The sequence below is a fragment of the Trametes versicolor genome, assembly GCF_000271585.1.
Source record: "Trametes versicolor FP-101664 SS1 unplaced genomic scaffold TRAVEscaffold_10, whole genome shotgun sequence".
NCBI lineage: Eukaryota > Fungi > Basidiomycota > Agaricomycetes > Polyporales > Polyporaceae > Trametes > Trametes versicolor.
In genome coordinates, this window is record NW_007360330.1 from 2,399,096 (window position 1) to 2,413,690 (window position 14,595).

Consider the following 14,595-nt stretch of genomic DNA (forward strand, 5'->3'; position numbering starts at 1 on the left):
GAACAGGTCAGTCAGTTCAGCCAGCATCCACGAGCTGTTGCTACACCGTCGAACCTGTCGTACGGCCCTCGCGATCATGTCCCGCAGATATCGGCATACTCCTTGCTCAGACTGGGGTGTACGCAGTGATTACTTACGGCGCCCTATGGACCCCGCCAACTCCTTGGACTCCGAGCTCGTCGCCAGGCTTCCTCATTCCACCACCCCCAACAGGAACACGCATAGCCCATCTCCTGGCCAGCGGCGGGACCACGTAACGCACCCATAACGGATTCAGCAGACAAAATACAATACAAAACAGCGCCTGCCCCAGGGCATGTGGATTTAGTTCGGCGGCCCGAATTCGAAGCTGATGAACTTCCGGTCTCCGTCCGCGTGAGTGTCCGCAGGTGCCCGCGCCCATCTCCACCCGTCCGATCCTCGCACTCGGATACCCCTAACACCCTTGTCTCTCCTTGTCTCCGTTAGGCAGTTTCACTACTCGTTCCTAGCGCGCTCCAACTTTCCGACTTCGTGCCTGGCCCGAACGATTTCGAAGGTTTGTTGGATAGCACCACGACAAGTGAATGGCGCATCGAGGATACGTCTCCTCCCCAGTCCATTCATACGTTCATCAATACCTGAGGCGTCGGACGTCGGAGAACGCCATCATCTCATCTAGACATTCGCGGGATCTTCGGACCTCGTATCAAGGTTAGCCCATGCCATTTGCGACCGCGGCGTGTCAGGCAGATACCGCACGGCTCCATCATCTGCTCATCATGGGGATTAAGCGCAAGGCACCCTCCCGCCCCGTCTCGGCCAGAGTGTATATACCTAGGCACACCGGCGCCACTTGATCCTTTATCCTGCAGCCCGCCACCATCCACCGTCGAAGTTCAAGCAAGATGTCCGCCTCAAGTGATCCTGCTAAGGGTGAGGACATGCTCGAGACCAAGGGATCCATCGAGTACACCGACACGGAGGCGTCGCACTATGACCGCGCCCGCGTCGCTGCAGTATGGCGCAAGATGGACTGGGTCGTGCTTCCCGTGGTCACGATGATCTACTTCCTGTCTTCCCTGGTTGGTCTTCCTCCATGGTGGCTGCGATCGAAGCTAATCTTCCTGTCATTGTAGGATCGTTCGAACATTGGGAACGCCCGCATCGCTGGTCTCCAAAAGGAGCTGCACATGTCTGACTACCAGGTGAGCGCATTTGGTTTCGACTCGTAAAGTAGTGAGAATACTGAATTTATATCCAGTACACTGTAGCTCTGACGGCCACCCTTGTGTGCGTACACGTCCCTACCGCAGCTCGCCTAGCATAGGTTCTAACGCTTTTACCCGACGCACTTGCAGAACGTACACGCTGATCGACATTCCGTCGAACCTCGTGTTGAAGGTCAGAAACCACCAGAATTCTTCCCGTTAAACTAAGCTGACACCATTTCCAGGCCGTAGGACCGCGCCTGATGGTTCCGACAATGGTCATCCTCTGGGGCCTTACCTGTACCCTGCAAGGTGAGCCGAGAACCAGTTTGGTCTAGCTGCCGTGTTGATCGTCACATCGTTTCATAGGTGTCGTCCACAACTATGCTGGGCTCGTTGTGGCCAGGCTCTTCCTGGGTCTCTTCGAAGGTAAGCTCACGAGTTCGCTGTTTGGAGCTTGTAGTGACGTCCGGCATAACAGGTGGTTTGCTGCCCGCTATTTCCCTTTACCTGTCTTCATTCTACCCCAGGAGACAGCTCCAACTCCGGTACGTTATCTTTCTGCTTCTCTCAATGTAGATAGGTCTAAACCGCGAGCGTACAGCATTGCGATCATGTTCTCAGCCACGTCGATCGCCTCGGCGTTCTCAGGTCTTCTGGCAGCGGCCATCCTGAAGATGAATGGCGTAGGCAGCCGCCCCGGCTGGGCATGGCTCTTCATTCTTGTACGTCCGTGTCCACACACATCACAGGGATTTCCGGCTCACTCAGAGATACAGGAGGGGCTGTTCACCATTCTCTTCGGCCTGTCGGCGTACTTCCTACTCCCCAACACCCCGACCTCCTCGCCGCGCTTCACGGCTGAGGAGAAGCAAATCATACTGCAGACGCTCCGCGAAGACGGCATCATTAGCGGAGACGAGAAGGACGAGACATACACGAAGACGGAGTTCCTCCGCACGTTCTTCCAGCCTCACGTCCTCTTGATCATGCTCGCGGGCTTCATGAATGGTGAGTCGCGGACGAACTAGCATGCACTCTTTCGTGCTGACTCCTGCGTCACAGGTTCGACGCTTTCGGGCCTCGCATAGTGAGTGTGGGTGACATAACCGCTTTGGACGTTCCTAACGACTGCTTTCAGCTTCCTGCCGAGCATCGTAGCAAGCCTGGGATACGCAGGGACGCACGCGCAGCTCATGAGCGTGCCGCCCTTCGCCGTGAGCGCAGTCCGTATGTCGTCACCTCTCTTGATTTGCATACTGCGCGTGCTCATGGCGACAAATGCCAGTGTCCGTCGCCACCGCATTCTTCTCCGACCGCTATGGCCGGCGCGGTCTAACGATCATCTTCTTCGCAACAATCGCCCTCGCCGGCTTCTCCGTCTTCTACGGTACGTCACTGCCGCTGCTCCCCTTCCTCCCCTGATGCTCACTACGTCCTGCAGCGTCGTTCGTAAACCATGTGCGATACGGCTCGCTCTTCCTTCTCGTCCCGGGCACGTACTGCATCGGGCCTCCGCTCGGGACGTGGATGGCGAACAACAGTGCGCCGCTCATCCGGCGCGCGACCGCGCTCGCGCTGCTGCCGGTGATGACGAACATGGGCTCGATCCTCTCGACGTGGCTGCTGGGCTCGATCTCGCCCGCGCCGCGCTACACGTCCGCGACGATCACGCTGCTCGTGTTCCAGATCGGGATCATGGGCTGCGCGGCGCTGAATGTCGCGTGGCTGTCGAGGGAGAACGCGCGCAAGGCGCGCGAGCGTCTCGCGGCTGGGGACGGGAAGCATGAGATCGTTGGGGCGGGGAATGATAGTATCTGGTTCGAGTACGTATTGTAGGGTGTCTGGTGCGGCGGTATACTCGCGCGCGCGCACTGTTGTGACTGTTGTATGTGTTTCGGGTACTTGTTGGGTCTATATTGTGTTTTCCATTGTAATGACAATACGCTCCTTGGTATTTACTTTACAGCACGCGTCAGATACAGATATCAAATATTTCCATAACCCCAAACCATCACAACTTGCACGCTCAAGCATCCGCGAGAGCGGCATCGAGTTCCGTTGCCAGGAGCTCCTCCGTAGCACCGCGGCTGTAGGAATACCACCGAGGTCAGTAACCTTCATCACGGAGCTCCGGGTGCCTGGAAGTACATACCGGACATTGCCCTTTTCCTGCAATCCCGCATCAGCACTGCGTCGGACATGCGCGGAGAGCACGGGTGCAATAGCGACGTACCTTGGTGCGCGGGAGCGTCCCGCGATCCACGACCAGAATGCGCTTGGGGTCCTCGATGCGCTCGTGCGCGAACGCGCGCTTGTTGAACTCGGCCGTGCGCTCGATGATGGTGTGCACGAGGACGGCCTGCGCGGGGACGTCGAGCGCGCTCTCGGTGCTCTCGACGACGAGCACGGGCGCAGTGCGGCCGCTGCCAATGACGACGGTGTCGTGCACGAGCCCTTCGCAGGTCTTGCGCACGTTGTCCTCGATGCTCCTATATGGACCGTCAGCATTCACAGCCTCTGCCGCGGAGCACTAGGGGAGGAGACGCACTTGGTGTCGACGAACCCCCCGAGGACCTTGATCCAGTCACCTGCGCGGCCGCGGTAGACCCATCCGTCCTCGACTTTCTCGAAGATGTCGTTCGAGTGGTAGAAGCCGTCTGCAGCGACGAGCGAGGGTGGCGGGCAGTCATCGGCGTCGGCTGGGACGACGACCTCGTACAGGTCGGCATCGGTGGACCCACTGTCCTTGTCTTTGTAGGGGAGGAAGGCCGGGTTCGCGCCACGCACGGGACGCAGCAGGCGCGCAGAGGGGTCGAGGCCAACGCGGGAGCGCAGGAGCGGGGCTGTATAAACGTTAGTACTCGGGCAATGGTATACGACCATTCGGTCTCACCGGTCTCGGTCGTCGAGTAGGAGGTCTACAGAAACATTAGAAAATAAAACAGGTGAGTTGAGGAATGGGCGCACGATCATCCGGAGGCCGTTCTCGTACGCCCACGCCTCGTCCTCCTTGTTGAGCGCGACGCCGGTGTGGAAGATCTGGCGCAGGCCCTTGAGCCCATCGCGGATGGTCTCGTCCTTCTTGGCCGCACGAATGATTTCGGACAGGAACGTCGCGTACAGGATGAGACGCGTAAGGCCGCAGACCTGCACGAGACCGAGGAACTCCTGAGGGGATACAGCCATGGACGATGACTGGGCCAGGCACGCGCCGGTGTGGATTGCCCCGAGGAACGCTGTAGCGAGTTGAGTTTTCGTGAGTAGGGAACGTATCAGCAAAGGAAAGTACGTACTGTGGAAGGAGGCGATGTGGGCGAGGCTGCCTAGCGTGTTCGCGACAGTCTGGCCACCACCGTTCGCAAGGAACTCCTTGTCTGGGTCCTGCGCGCCCGAGTGTTTGTACAGGATGACCGCGCGGATCATCTTGTAGGTGTTTGGAATGATCTTTGGCATGCCTCCGGTCGTACCTGAGGAGTGGAAGAGCGCTGCGTAGTCATCGAGTCCGATAGCCGCCTCCGAATCCACGGCAAATTGCAAGGCATTGGGTCCCTCGGCGGCCGAAATGGCGGCGAGCAGCTCTGCGTCCTCGAGGGCGTCAAAGCTTGGAACGGGAACAGTGCCGTACTCGGAGACCTGAGGTTGGAAGGACTTGTCGATGATGATCGCCTTGCCGCCACTCTTCACGAGGAGCTCGATGACAACGGAGAAGCCACTGAAGTAGCCGCTGAAGAACTGGGGCGTGTATCCCAGCGAGGAGATGGCGATGGTGTTGACTAGGTCCGTGACCTTACGGCCAGTGAGCCTGAACGCCTCAGTATGACGATGATTTTTCTCGGGTACGGATAGACTGACCAGAACCCCACGATATCGAGTGTCTTGAGCTGCAGGGTAGCGAGCGCCTTTTTCCAGTGGGCCTGCGCCACAACGAGCCGCTGCTCTAGGCCGCGGTACGTGACGGTGTCCCATGCATCCACTTTCCCAATGTAGGGGCGAAAAACCGGCTTGTCAGCATGCTCGCGGAAAGCCGGCAGTAAGAGAGACAGGTAGTGGTTTTCGACGCTCTTCTCAGACATTGTGTTCAACTAAGACGCGTACTGTGCAAGGCAGAGTGAAACGAGGTCAGTACTTGGTAGAGCCCACTTTAGCAGCTCTTACGGATCTTCAGCAGCGAAGGGCGGTCGTAATCAGGGATAATCTTCCTGCATCTGGGGGCCTGCCGCTCCGACCCGAACTTGGGATCATTTCGAAGGCTCGCTGCGAAACCGCGTGATGCAGGCTTATCGAGAGATCAAAGCGCCCAATCCACCACCGCTCACCTCTTTCTGTGTACGGCTTTGGTGAATTGGCCATTCGGACACCGTCTGCCGCTCCGTGCGACAGGAAGGTAGAGCTGAGACGAAAGACAGGTCGCAGGATTTCACCGCCACGTAAGTATGCGTACCTGCCAAATGCGGCCCTGCACCGGGAGATGCCGGTATTCGTGCAAGTTCGGAAGCCCGCTCGCGCCTCCGTACGTTCTCTCTCTTTGCATCGCGGCCATGAACTCCAGTTACAATTCGACCAGAGCCATCTCACTCTTTCCGACGCTTCCGTAACCCCGTGCGGCTGCTATAACGCTTGAGAAAGCCCAGTTGAACTATCAAGTTTTATCACAAGAAGCGCCCAGTCATCAGAAGCTCAGCGCTCAGCACGCAACAAAGGTGAGAACATCGTCATGGGGTACGAGCGCAGCCTAGCGCAGCTCGCCGACATCATTTCTTATGTTTTAGCTATCAAGACAAATGCTGCATGAGAGCTTCCTGAAATGCATCATTCTTCTACGACGATGCGCCGCGCGGACATCGCACAGGCGGCGGGCGTTCGTGTTCGATATCTTGCCGCGCGTCCGACGCCTATGTGCCTTAGGCCGTTGGGCCGAGGTTTCCACGTATGATGCAATGCAGGCTTCTGCGATGGCTGATCTGTCAAGAGCAGTGCGGGGATTGAACCAATGCCCGCGACAAAACCTGATCTGAGCGGATTCTCGCCGCTGCTTCCACACCATCAACTAACTTGGACGGCCGGAAGCAGCATTCTCGTCCTCTACCGCATCTCGACCAGAACATCATAATGTTCTTTGCAGTCTCTTTCTGCGTTTCAGCGGTAGTCTTGGTGATCTTATGGCCTCAGCTGTGGAGGCGAGTAAAGCAGCTCCAACTCCGCAACGTCCCAGGTCCTGCCTCGCTATCAATATGGTCCGGTTAGTATTTCATTTTTACGGAGTTCACATGAAGAATCTCACCTGCTCCTCTCAGGTGTAGCAAAGAAGTTGCACGGCCCCTTTTCCATCCCGTTTCGGGAGCAGACCCTCACGTCATACCGCGGTGCCATTCGGCTTCCTGGCTTCCTGGGTGTAAGGAGTGTACTAGCATTGGAGTAGATTTCGGATTCACTAACGTCCATTAACAGGAGGTCGAGTTAGCCATATCAGACCCTTTAGCTCTTGCTACGATATTCGGGAAATATCGCGATGCTTTCGATCTGCCCGCATGGCGAATTCAGTCAGTCAACGCCGGTGTGCTTTGGCGCAGCTACTGAATGCTCTTACCCTCTCCAGCACTGGTAACACCGTGTTCGGGCCTGGCCTGACTGCGGTCACGGGTAGGTACAGTGGACAGACAAATAACGCTACCCGTGTTGATACCAGTCACCGGTCCATAGGTCGCGCACACTCCGAGCAACGCAAGCAATTGAGTCCGGTATTTTCGGTCAGATACATTCGCGACATGATCCCCACGTTCAACCGCGTGGGGCAAGAGGTCAGATCTCCGTGCATGGCCGCCCGAGGCTCTAGCTCATCTTCTCCCGCAGCTCGTGGACGTTCTGCGACGCCAAGTGGCTGCTCCGCGAAGCGAGGTCGAGATCGCCGAATTCTTGAGCCGCTTTTCGCTCGAATGCGTGGGCCGTGCAGCCCTAGGCTATTCCTTTGGACCTCTTGAGAAGCACGGGACGGATTACAGCCGCGCCCTAAAGGAGTTCGGGTAGGCGTTCTGGTTTCCATCACTTCTCCGCACGAGCTGATCCTGATTTGCAGCCCGACCGTGGTTCAGTTGCACACATGGCGCCCGCTGCTCCCTTTTCTCAAGCGCTTCTTTCCCCGCAAGTGGTTGAGATACGGGGCGGAGGTGATACCATACGCCCCGCTGCAGCGCATGCGTTCCATCTCGGATAGTGTGAATTCCACCGCGCGGCAGATTCTGCAACAGAAGAAAGAAATTCATCGGAAGGCCGACAAGGCAGCCGTGCAGGATCTGGGCGAGGGTAGAGATGTCATCAGTATCCTCAGTACGTTCTCATCTCTCCATGGGACCAAGTAGGGCTAAACCATCGCCAGTGCAACATAACGCGAAGTCCCCCGGAGACGTTTCATCGTCCTCCGAAGAGGACCTCGTTGGACAGATGTCGTATGTGGTCATGTCTCTCGAGTAAATGTGTTGATCTCTCATTCCGATTTGTAGATTGTTGCTTTTGCAAGCGACGGATACCACCTCCTCAACCCTTGTCAGGCTCATACACCAGCTCGCTCTCCACCCCGCGGTACAGGCACGGCTCAGACAGGAACTTACCGAAGCAACTGCCGGGGTGGGACGGGCTTTGCGAGACCTCGACTTTGAGGCTTACGCCGGGCTGCCGTACATGGGTGCTGTCATCCGCGAAACCGTCAGAATGTAAGTAGATGGTCCGATCCTGAGAAGAGAGTCTTCTAACGCGCAGGGATACTTCAGGTACCCGGGATTCTATATGGCCAGCCGGGTGTACGTTCTCGGTGCCGTACATTACCTTCGTTACGCTGATGCCATATTTTCGGTACAATCCGCAGCGCAGAGCAGGACACGGTCCTCCCGCTAAGCAGTCCTGTCCAAGGCACAGATGGCCAACCGCTGCATGAGCTTGTCGTCCCTGCAGGTACGACTGTGTGGCTCAACATCTTCGGCGTGAACCGTGACCCTGCCATCTGGGGCGCGGATGCGTCCCAATGGAGGCCAGAGCGCTGGCTGGGACCGCTGCCGGAGAGCGTCGTCGAGGCACACATCCCGAGCGTCTTTGCGCACACGTACGTTTTCTATTCTTACCACCGACGGAGATGCCTCATCCTAACTCTTCTCTAGGATGACATTCGTTGCTGGGCCGCGATCTTGCATGTGAGCGTTTTCCGCGTGCCTTACTCAGGGAAGACCTAAGTCATGTTTGTTTTGCAGCGGGTACAACTTCGCGCTCGCCGAGATACGTGAGTGTCGGCGATGGTGTGTCCCGCCTTCTGGTCCCGAAGCTAATTTCATCCTAGGCGTTGTCCTCGCACACCTGCTGCTCGCATTCGAGCTTTACCCCTCTGAGAAGGAGATCGTTTGGAAGATGAGTGGGATCGCGTCGCCGTCAGTCAAAGGATCAAAGACAACGAAGCCAGAGATGCCCATTCTGATGACCTCCTTGTGATCCTGGTTTCTTTCGCTTGCGGGTATGTAACGCCTGGTCGGGCAGTACATCGGCCGTTATTAGAAAAACATGCTCACGGTGATAAATTCCTACAGTTTGCGACGATGTCCGGACATCCGTGCACCATGCCGAAAGTGGTAGCAGTAATCTGTCTGAACTGTTTTTCATTATAGTTTGTATGTTGGACCGCTGAGCAGGCCCGAGGTGGCGCTATCTCTGCAGTATATCGGACTCGGGCGCCGTTGCTCACTTGTCGAGAAACCAGTCAGGAACAGCCGGGGTCCGCATTGACTATGCCGGATACGGTAAGTGTCGTAATTGCCGAAGCAGCTGCCAACCCGTGCTCCTCCTCTTGACCATTCCCCGGATCATCCTAGCGTATCGTATCCAGCGTTCACCCATGCTCATCAATCGAAGTCCTCTGCCCGCGCGCACTCCCCGCGCATCCCTCCCGCCATCTTTCAGGGTTCTGATGAACCAATTGTAACTCGCAGGACCCAGGTCAAAGGTCGCCGCATCTTTCGGGCGGGTACGTACGTCCGGTGAACCTAGATACGAGGCGCCAACAAGACATTCGAGATCTCGCGCCCATCTGGCTCGCACTAGACAGATGTCCGACCCGGCGCTCGCGCGGCGCAGTGAAACGTTCATCACCTGTTGCTGTGCTCCACCCATGTGGTCTGGGCGTGCAATGCATATCGCCACAAAGGTGACCTCTGCACAGCTTGCTAAGTAGCCCCGGGAGCCGGTCTAAGCCGGGCCTGGGAGCGTGTCCCATGAGGCAAGTCGTTCCCGCTTCTGCAATGCCTCCGCACTCACGCTGCTCGTTCTATCTGATGTACGGGATCGTTTCCACTAGAATCTGCCATTGAATGTCAGCGTCTTACAGTAGACATCTTCGGCGACGTTACTCTCACGACCGGCATCACAGACGCAATGTCCACTTCTCTTCTGCTATGCAATGCCGATATAACCTCGACGCGCCCCGCCGTCGTCGTGTTCGGGATCCTCTCAGACAACCGCGGACATGGCCATCCAGGGAGACATCAGCCAGATCAATGCCCACCTCATAGGCTTGTGGCTGCAGTTGCTCGCCACCGGTACGCACCATCCTCACTGTGCATTGGACCCTTGCTCATTGTGTTGCATGCTATAGGAGCGTACTTCGTCTACCTGCCGCACTGCGTGGCGATCCTGGTGAAGAAGCTTCGTAATGGCTTGTCGCCCTGGCTTCCCGCGGCCTGCTTTTTCATCTTCGCAGCTACTGTGCTCGTGAGTACTGCGATATCTGACTCTGATTCTGTCCCGTCCTCAACTCGCCGTAGGATTTCGTGGTGGCCATTGTCCGGACATACCAGGGGTATGCAGTCACCGGCACAGAGCGGCCGAACCCCGCTGCCGTCTACGCAGACCCCTCCTCGACGTTGTCCTTGTTGAAGAACGCCATGAACATCGTTGTGGCTATCATCTCCGACGCCATCATTGTAAGTCGCTGAAGTTGCCTTGCGTATGATTACGATAGATATTCATTGTGTGCAGGTGTACCGGGCATTCATTGTGTGGAACATGAACTACTACGTCGTTCTTGTACCGCTTGGGCTGTTGATGGGGGGCACCGGTGCGTACTTTACTGCCCGGGGGCGCGAACATGCAGACTGAGGGGCCGTTTCGTCGGAACAGCCGTGGGCATCTGGGCCGTCTGGACTCTGGCGCAAACCGGACCCGGGACAATTCCCATTCTCGCCGCCGTCTCCGTCCGCATTCGTTACTTCTTTATCATCACATTCGTTCTCAACATCCTATGCTCTAGTAAGTGCCTTCTCGGACACAGCTCGAGTGCCACCTTCGGCTGACTTAGCCTGCGTCAGGCATGATCTGCTATAAGATCTATAGCATCCAGTCCAAGGTCAGCAAAGAGTACAACGGGGAGCGCTCTGCAACGAGCAGGTTGCTCGAGATTATCATCGAGTCTGGTACGTCTCAATGATCTGGCTGCGGGCTTGTACACGGCTGAAGGGCTCTGTAGCTGGTTTCTATTGCGCACACCTACTCATCCTCATCATCACTAACGGCGTCGGAACCAACTACTTTTTCGTGTTCCTTGACCCGGTACGTCACTTCGTAGCCCTCAATAAATTTATCCATAACTAACAGTCCTCTTACAGCTTCCCCCTGTCGGAGTATGCCTTACCACGCACCTACAGTGAATACCGTATACTGACCGTCTCTTCGCAGGCCTACGTCTTCTCTATGCTCATCGTCAGCACTAAGCAGAACACGGAGAACAACGGGACGACGTACGCCTCCGGCACCACCATCCGCTTTCGCGGCAGCAGGAGCACCCGGCCACCGCTCACCATTGGCGTCGAAATCGACCTCGAACGTGTAGTAGACACGGACGGCCGCTCGCCTGGCCAGCGCACCTTCTCGGATGCTACGCGGGATGTTTATACCACCCAGGACAAGGACTCGATAGTATGACCGCCGGCGGTGCACTGAGGGGCGCGTGCGCCGCAATTATGTATGTCTAACTTGCTTGTATGGTTGTACTATCTGGGTGTAGGGGTAGTCGGAAACCTGTGTATTCCATCGCGTTTTAGGTCTGATCAATACCAGGGAATGGTTGTTGCTCGTACGCTTCTGGTTCTGAGCTGTGCTTGGCGTAAATCACACTACGTTGCGAATCGCGAGGAGAAGAGGAAGACGCATGGTCTTCTGCATCTATCACTGTATGGAGCATCTGTCGACAGCGCGACCGTGTTGTTGCGAACAGAAGAGACGTCCGCTCTACTCGTGGGTGCACCACGAAGACCCCGGACGCCACGACGGTGCCACAATGCCTCCGGAGATGATGCATCTGTGATGAAGCTATAGCCTATCCCGCTTCCGGTGCCCCAGCCCAGTGGCACGGCGTTCAATTAAGATACGGCGCGCAGCATTGTCATCAGGTGCAGTGGGGCTGGAACTACATGACGTCTCCCTTTCCAACCGGCGCGATTGAGCTGCAGTCCGGAGAGATAAATATGCTCGGAGACCGCGCGAGAACGTTTTGCTATGTACCTGTGGCGAGGCTTGCGGGGCGAGCTTCTGCTGTGGAATTGGACACTGTAGGGACAGGCGGGTCATTGTACCTTATCGGAGTCCAGTGCAGCGTTGTTCTCTGTCAGTCACGTTCTGACAGAACACCGTGCGCGCTGCACCGCGTTCTAAAATCTGCATCCTGAAACCCGAAGATGCCCGTGACTCTGGACGGCGTCGTCGGCCCAACGTAGCAAACTTCGCACGCCTGAGGAGTGCCAGTGTTCCAGGGCATGAATCTGTAACAAGACGCGGCATCTCACAAGGCCCATTGTAGCTGGATATATTTCTAATAAACTGCCCACAGCTACAAGACCTCTCCGCGAAATTTCGACGAAGTACGCAGCACCCTTGATAGGCGCCCGTCGCCGGCGGGTCCCCTTATGATCAGCGAAAACTCCGGTTCCCAGTACGATGAACCGCCTGGCTGAATGAACAAGGCGGCTGTGTACTTCCAGGGAAAGCGGGTACACAATATGACGAATATGTTACTCACCTGCAGCGAAGCGAAGAGAAACATGAGGAAGAGAAGGCCAGGCCTCTTCCTCTTGCTTCCCGCCGCGCCGCTGCACCATACCAACAAGTCCCCATCCAGGCCCAATGTATTGAACACGATAGAATCTATAGGCTTATGAATGTGTAGGTGAGTAAGGTGTGATACGGAGCGTGTAAGATGACTCCATACCTGGTTGTATAATGAGAGACACGTTTGGGGAGAGAAGCAGGCGGGAGCGAGCGTGATCGCCGCGCAAGCCCTTGTATGGAAGAATATCCAAAAAGACATCAGCGTGAAATTAAACGTTGATGATGCGAGAGAAAGAGACGAACACAATATGTGCATGGCGAGGAGAGAAGCAGAAGGGGTCTGGCCTAAACCCCCAATGCTTCTCTACTCGCCTTGCACACCTTGAGCGCGCCCAGAGAATATGCACCTGATACGTAAAGTCACGATACGGCAGAAATGTCCCGGACAGTGGCTACATCGTCTGGAATGTATAAATATGTGTACGCGAAGAGGTCAGCGCTATCCTGACGGTGAAGAACGCAGAGGATGGTACTCACTTCTCGGACTTGTGCGAGGGAAGGGGCCCGTCGACTCCCTCCCCCGCTCCGACGGAGGTGACGACCGGAGGCAACAGCACAGGAGAGAGGGCGCCATCTCCCAATACTGGAGTGATCCCCAGCCGCCGCCACCGCACCCCAAACGCCAACACAGAAAGCCGAATCGCAGAAAGGAACGAAACAGAGATGAAGCGAGAAGCGAGCAAGTCCGAAGCGAGCCGAGTCAGAGAGAAAGGAGAAAGAGAACAGAACGAGAGAAGCATGGAAAGAAAGAGAGCAGAGAACCAGAGACCGAGCTTGAATGAGAGAGAGGGAAAGAAAGCGGGACGAAGAGGGAGAGCGAAGGCGAGGAACCGAAACGAAGGAGGGAAGAAAGCCGAAACAAGCCAGGAGAAGAGGAAGGAAGGAGACCAGGACGAAGGCCGAGAAAGCAGAAGAAAAACCGAGAAGTGAACAGGAGGAAACACGAGACAAGCAGAGCACCGAGGCGACGAAAACACAGAACAAGCAGAACATCGGCCAGGAGAAGACACGACACGGAGAGACAAAGAGCAAGGTTACACTTACGCCGGCATCACGGGGTCATCCAAGCCCTAGCCAGCATGCTCCTCGGTCCTCGGTCCCCGGTCCTCGGTCCTGAGTGTCGGTCGGGTCGGTCGTCGTCCTCGTCGTCTTCGGGTTGCGGAAAGAGAGACCTGTGGGGAAAGGAATAGTAGCAACGAACAAAAACGGTGGATCTTCCGAAACCAAACGGGCGTCGAGCCTTGGAAAAGACAACGAGTTCAATAGGGTCATGACTCCCCGATCCCTCAGATGCCCCACCGCAGCCGTCAGCCTCACCGTGTCCCTGGTCTCGGCCAAGGGTGCCGTCCATCGTCCCGGTCCTCGGAGGTCTTCAGCGCGCGTCGGAATTGAGGTTGAGGTCCAGGAATCCAGCGAGAACGAGACAGGGAGACTGAGAAGAGAAACGGACAACAACAAACTCAAACACGGGGACGGATCGAACGCTGAACAATCTCCACATGCCCCTGCGCGTCCTCGAGAGAAAGAAGCTTGCACCCCAGGGACTGGTAACCGAAGGCGGGGGCATAGTCGATCTCCACACGGGGCAGGGCGGGCTGGGGCACGGGCGTAGCAGGGACGAACTCGGGCCAGTCATAGGGGCGAGGGAAAGAAATCGAGGACTTGTCGAGCTTCGTCACAATGGGCGACCGGCGCGCAGAGGACTTGGCGGAGAACAGAGTGAAAGAAGAGAACATAGTGAACGGGGTGGAAAGTGGGGGGTGGGGAGTGCGGTGGGTGTGGTGTGGGGGAAAGGTAGGTAAGGAAAGCGAGGAGGGGGAAGGTGGGTTGATATAGGCGAGAACGTCGCGATCGAGCCTGAGCTCGTCGCCGGGATCCACTTTAGGTAGTACTTGCTCGTCGGTGGTCGGAGGGCTCAGGGCCTTGCGAGTCAGCCTCATGCGGCACTGACACATTGCTGTATATCTCAGCAATGGACACGGGATACCGACGCCAGACTATATTGTATAGACCACGCCCGATTAGAGAGCAGACATGCGTTTCAAAAATGTCTAGGAGTGTCTATTAGTGCATATTGCCACTATATGTTCTGAAAAAATCACTACTCACGTACAACTAACGCCGCCGTACGCTCAGAGGTAGAGAGATCCAGCACATGCCAGCAGTGACAGAACCCCGGAAGAAGACCGTCGAGTTCATCGTGTCGCCTCCTTCGGCTCACCTCCAAAGAGACATTGCATTCACATTCGACTTTTTGAGTTTTGCT

General features: G+C 56.5%; 5 protein-coding genes across 5 annotated transcripts; 3 read left to right on the forward strand and 2 right to left on the reverse strand.

The window, feature by feature from the left end:
• Positions 1-923: 923 nt before the first annotated feature.
• TRAVEDRAFT_131105 (MFS general substrate transporter) lies at positions 924-3,029 on the forward strand (the record flags this gene model as incomplete). The annotated part of the gene is made up of 13 exons (XM_008044291.1): positions 924-1,064; positions 1,119-1,187; positions 1,244-1,272; positions 1,341-1,383; positions 1,436-1,502; positions 1,560-1,619; positions 1,672-1,738; positions 1,795-1,915; positions 1,970-2,201; positions 2,256-2,280; positions 2,332-2,420; positions 2,479-2,580; positions 2,635-3,029. The coding sequence occupies 13 exons, from the start codon at positions 924-926 to the stop codon at positions 3,027-3,029; spliced, it is 1,440 nt and encodes a 479-aa protein (XP_008042482.1).
• A 190-nt stretch (positions 3,030-3,219) lies between these two features.
• TRAVEDRAFT_51482 (acetyl-CoA synthetase-like protein) lies at positions 3,220-5,266 on the reverse strand (the record flags this gene model as incomplete). The annotated part of the gene is made up of 8 exons (XM_008043889.1): positions 3,220-3,280; positions 3,346-3,362; positions 3,427-3,682; positions 3,742-4,036; positions 4,087-4,111; positions 4,161-4,429; positions 4,487-4,995; positions 5,046-5,266. The coding sequence occupies 8 exons, from the start codon at positions 5,264-5,266 to the stop codon at positions 3,220-3,222; spliced, it is 1,653 nt and encodes a 550-aa protein (XP_008042080.1).
• A 1,036-nt stretch (positions 5,267-6,302) lies between these two features.
• TRAVEDRAFT_51483 (cytochrome P450) lies at positions 6,303-8,666 on the forward strand (the record flags this gene model as incomplete). The annotated part of the gene is made up of 14 exons (XM_008043890.1): positions 6,303-6,432; positions 6,488-6,585; positions 6,642-6,733; positions 6,790-6,833; positions 6,894-6,991; positions 7,044-7,213; positions 7,267-7,517; positions 7,567-7,636; positions 7,691-7,900; positions 7,958-7,987; positions 8,053-8,286; positions 8,342-8,374; positions 8,432-8,460; positions 8,518-8,666. The coding sequence occupies 14 exons, from the start codon at positions 6,303-6,305 to the stop codon at positions 8,664-8,666; spliced, it is 1,638 nt and encodes a 545-aa protein (XP_008042081.1).
• Positions 8,667-9,693: 1,027 nt separating this feature from the next.
• Positions 9,694-11,147, forward strand: TRAVEDRAFT_74190 (uncharacterized protein; the record flags this gene model as incomplete). The annotated part of the gene is made up of 9 exons (XM_008044292.1): positions 9,694-9,766; positions 9,823-9,938; positions 9,992-10,150; positions 10,206-10,284; positions 10,347-10,475; positions 10,535-10,639; positions 10,693-10,775; positions 10,832-10,846; positions 10,902-11,147. 9 exons carry the CDS (start codon positions 9,694-9,696, stop codon positions 11,145-11,147), a joined length of 1,005 nt encoding a protein of 334 aa, XP_008042483.1.
• A 2,642-nt stretch (positions 11,148-13,789) lies between these two features.
• TRAVEDRAFT_51485 (uncharacterized protein) lies at positions 13,790-14,269 on the reverse strand (the record flags this gene model as incomplete). The annotated part of the gene is made up of 1 exon (XM_008043891.1): positions 13,790-14,269. The coding sequence occupies one exon, from the start codon at positions 14,267-14,269 to the stop codon at positions 13,790-13,792; it is 480 nt and encodes a 159-aa protein (XP_008042082.1).
• Positions 14,270-14,595: the final 326 nt, after the last annotated feature.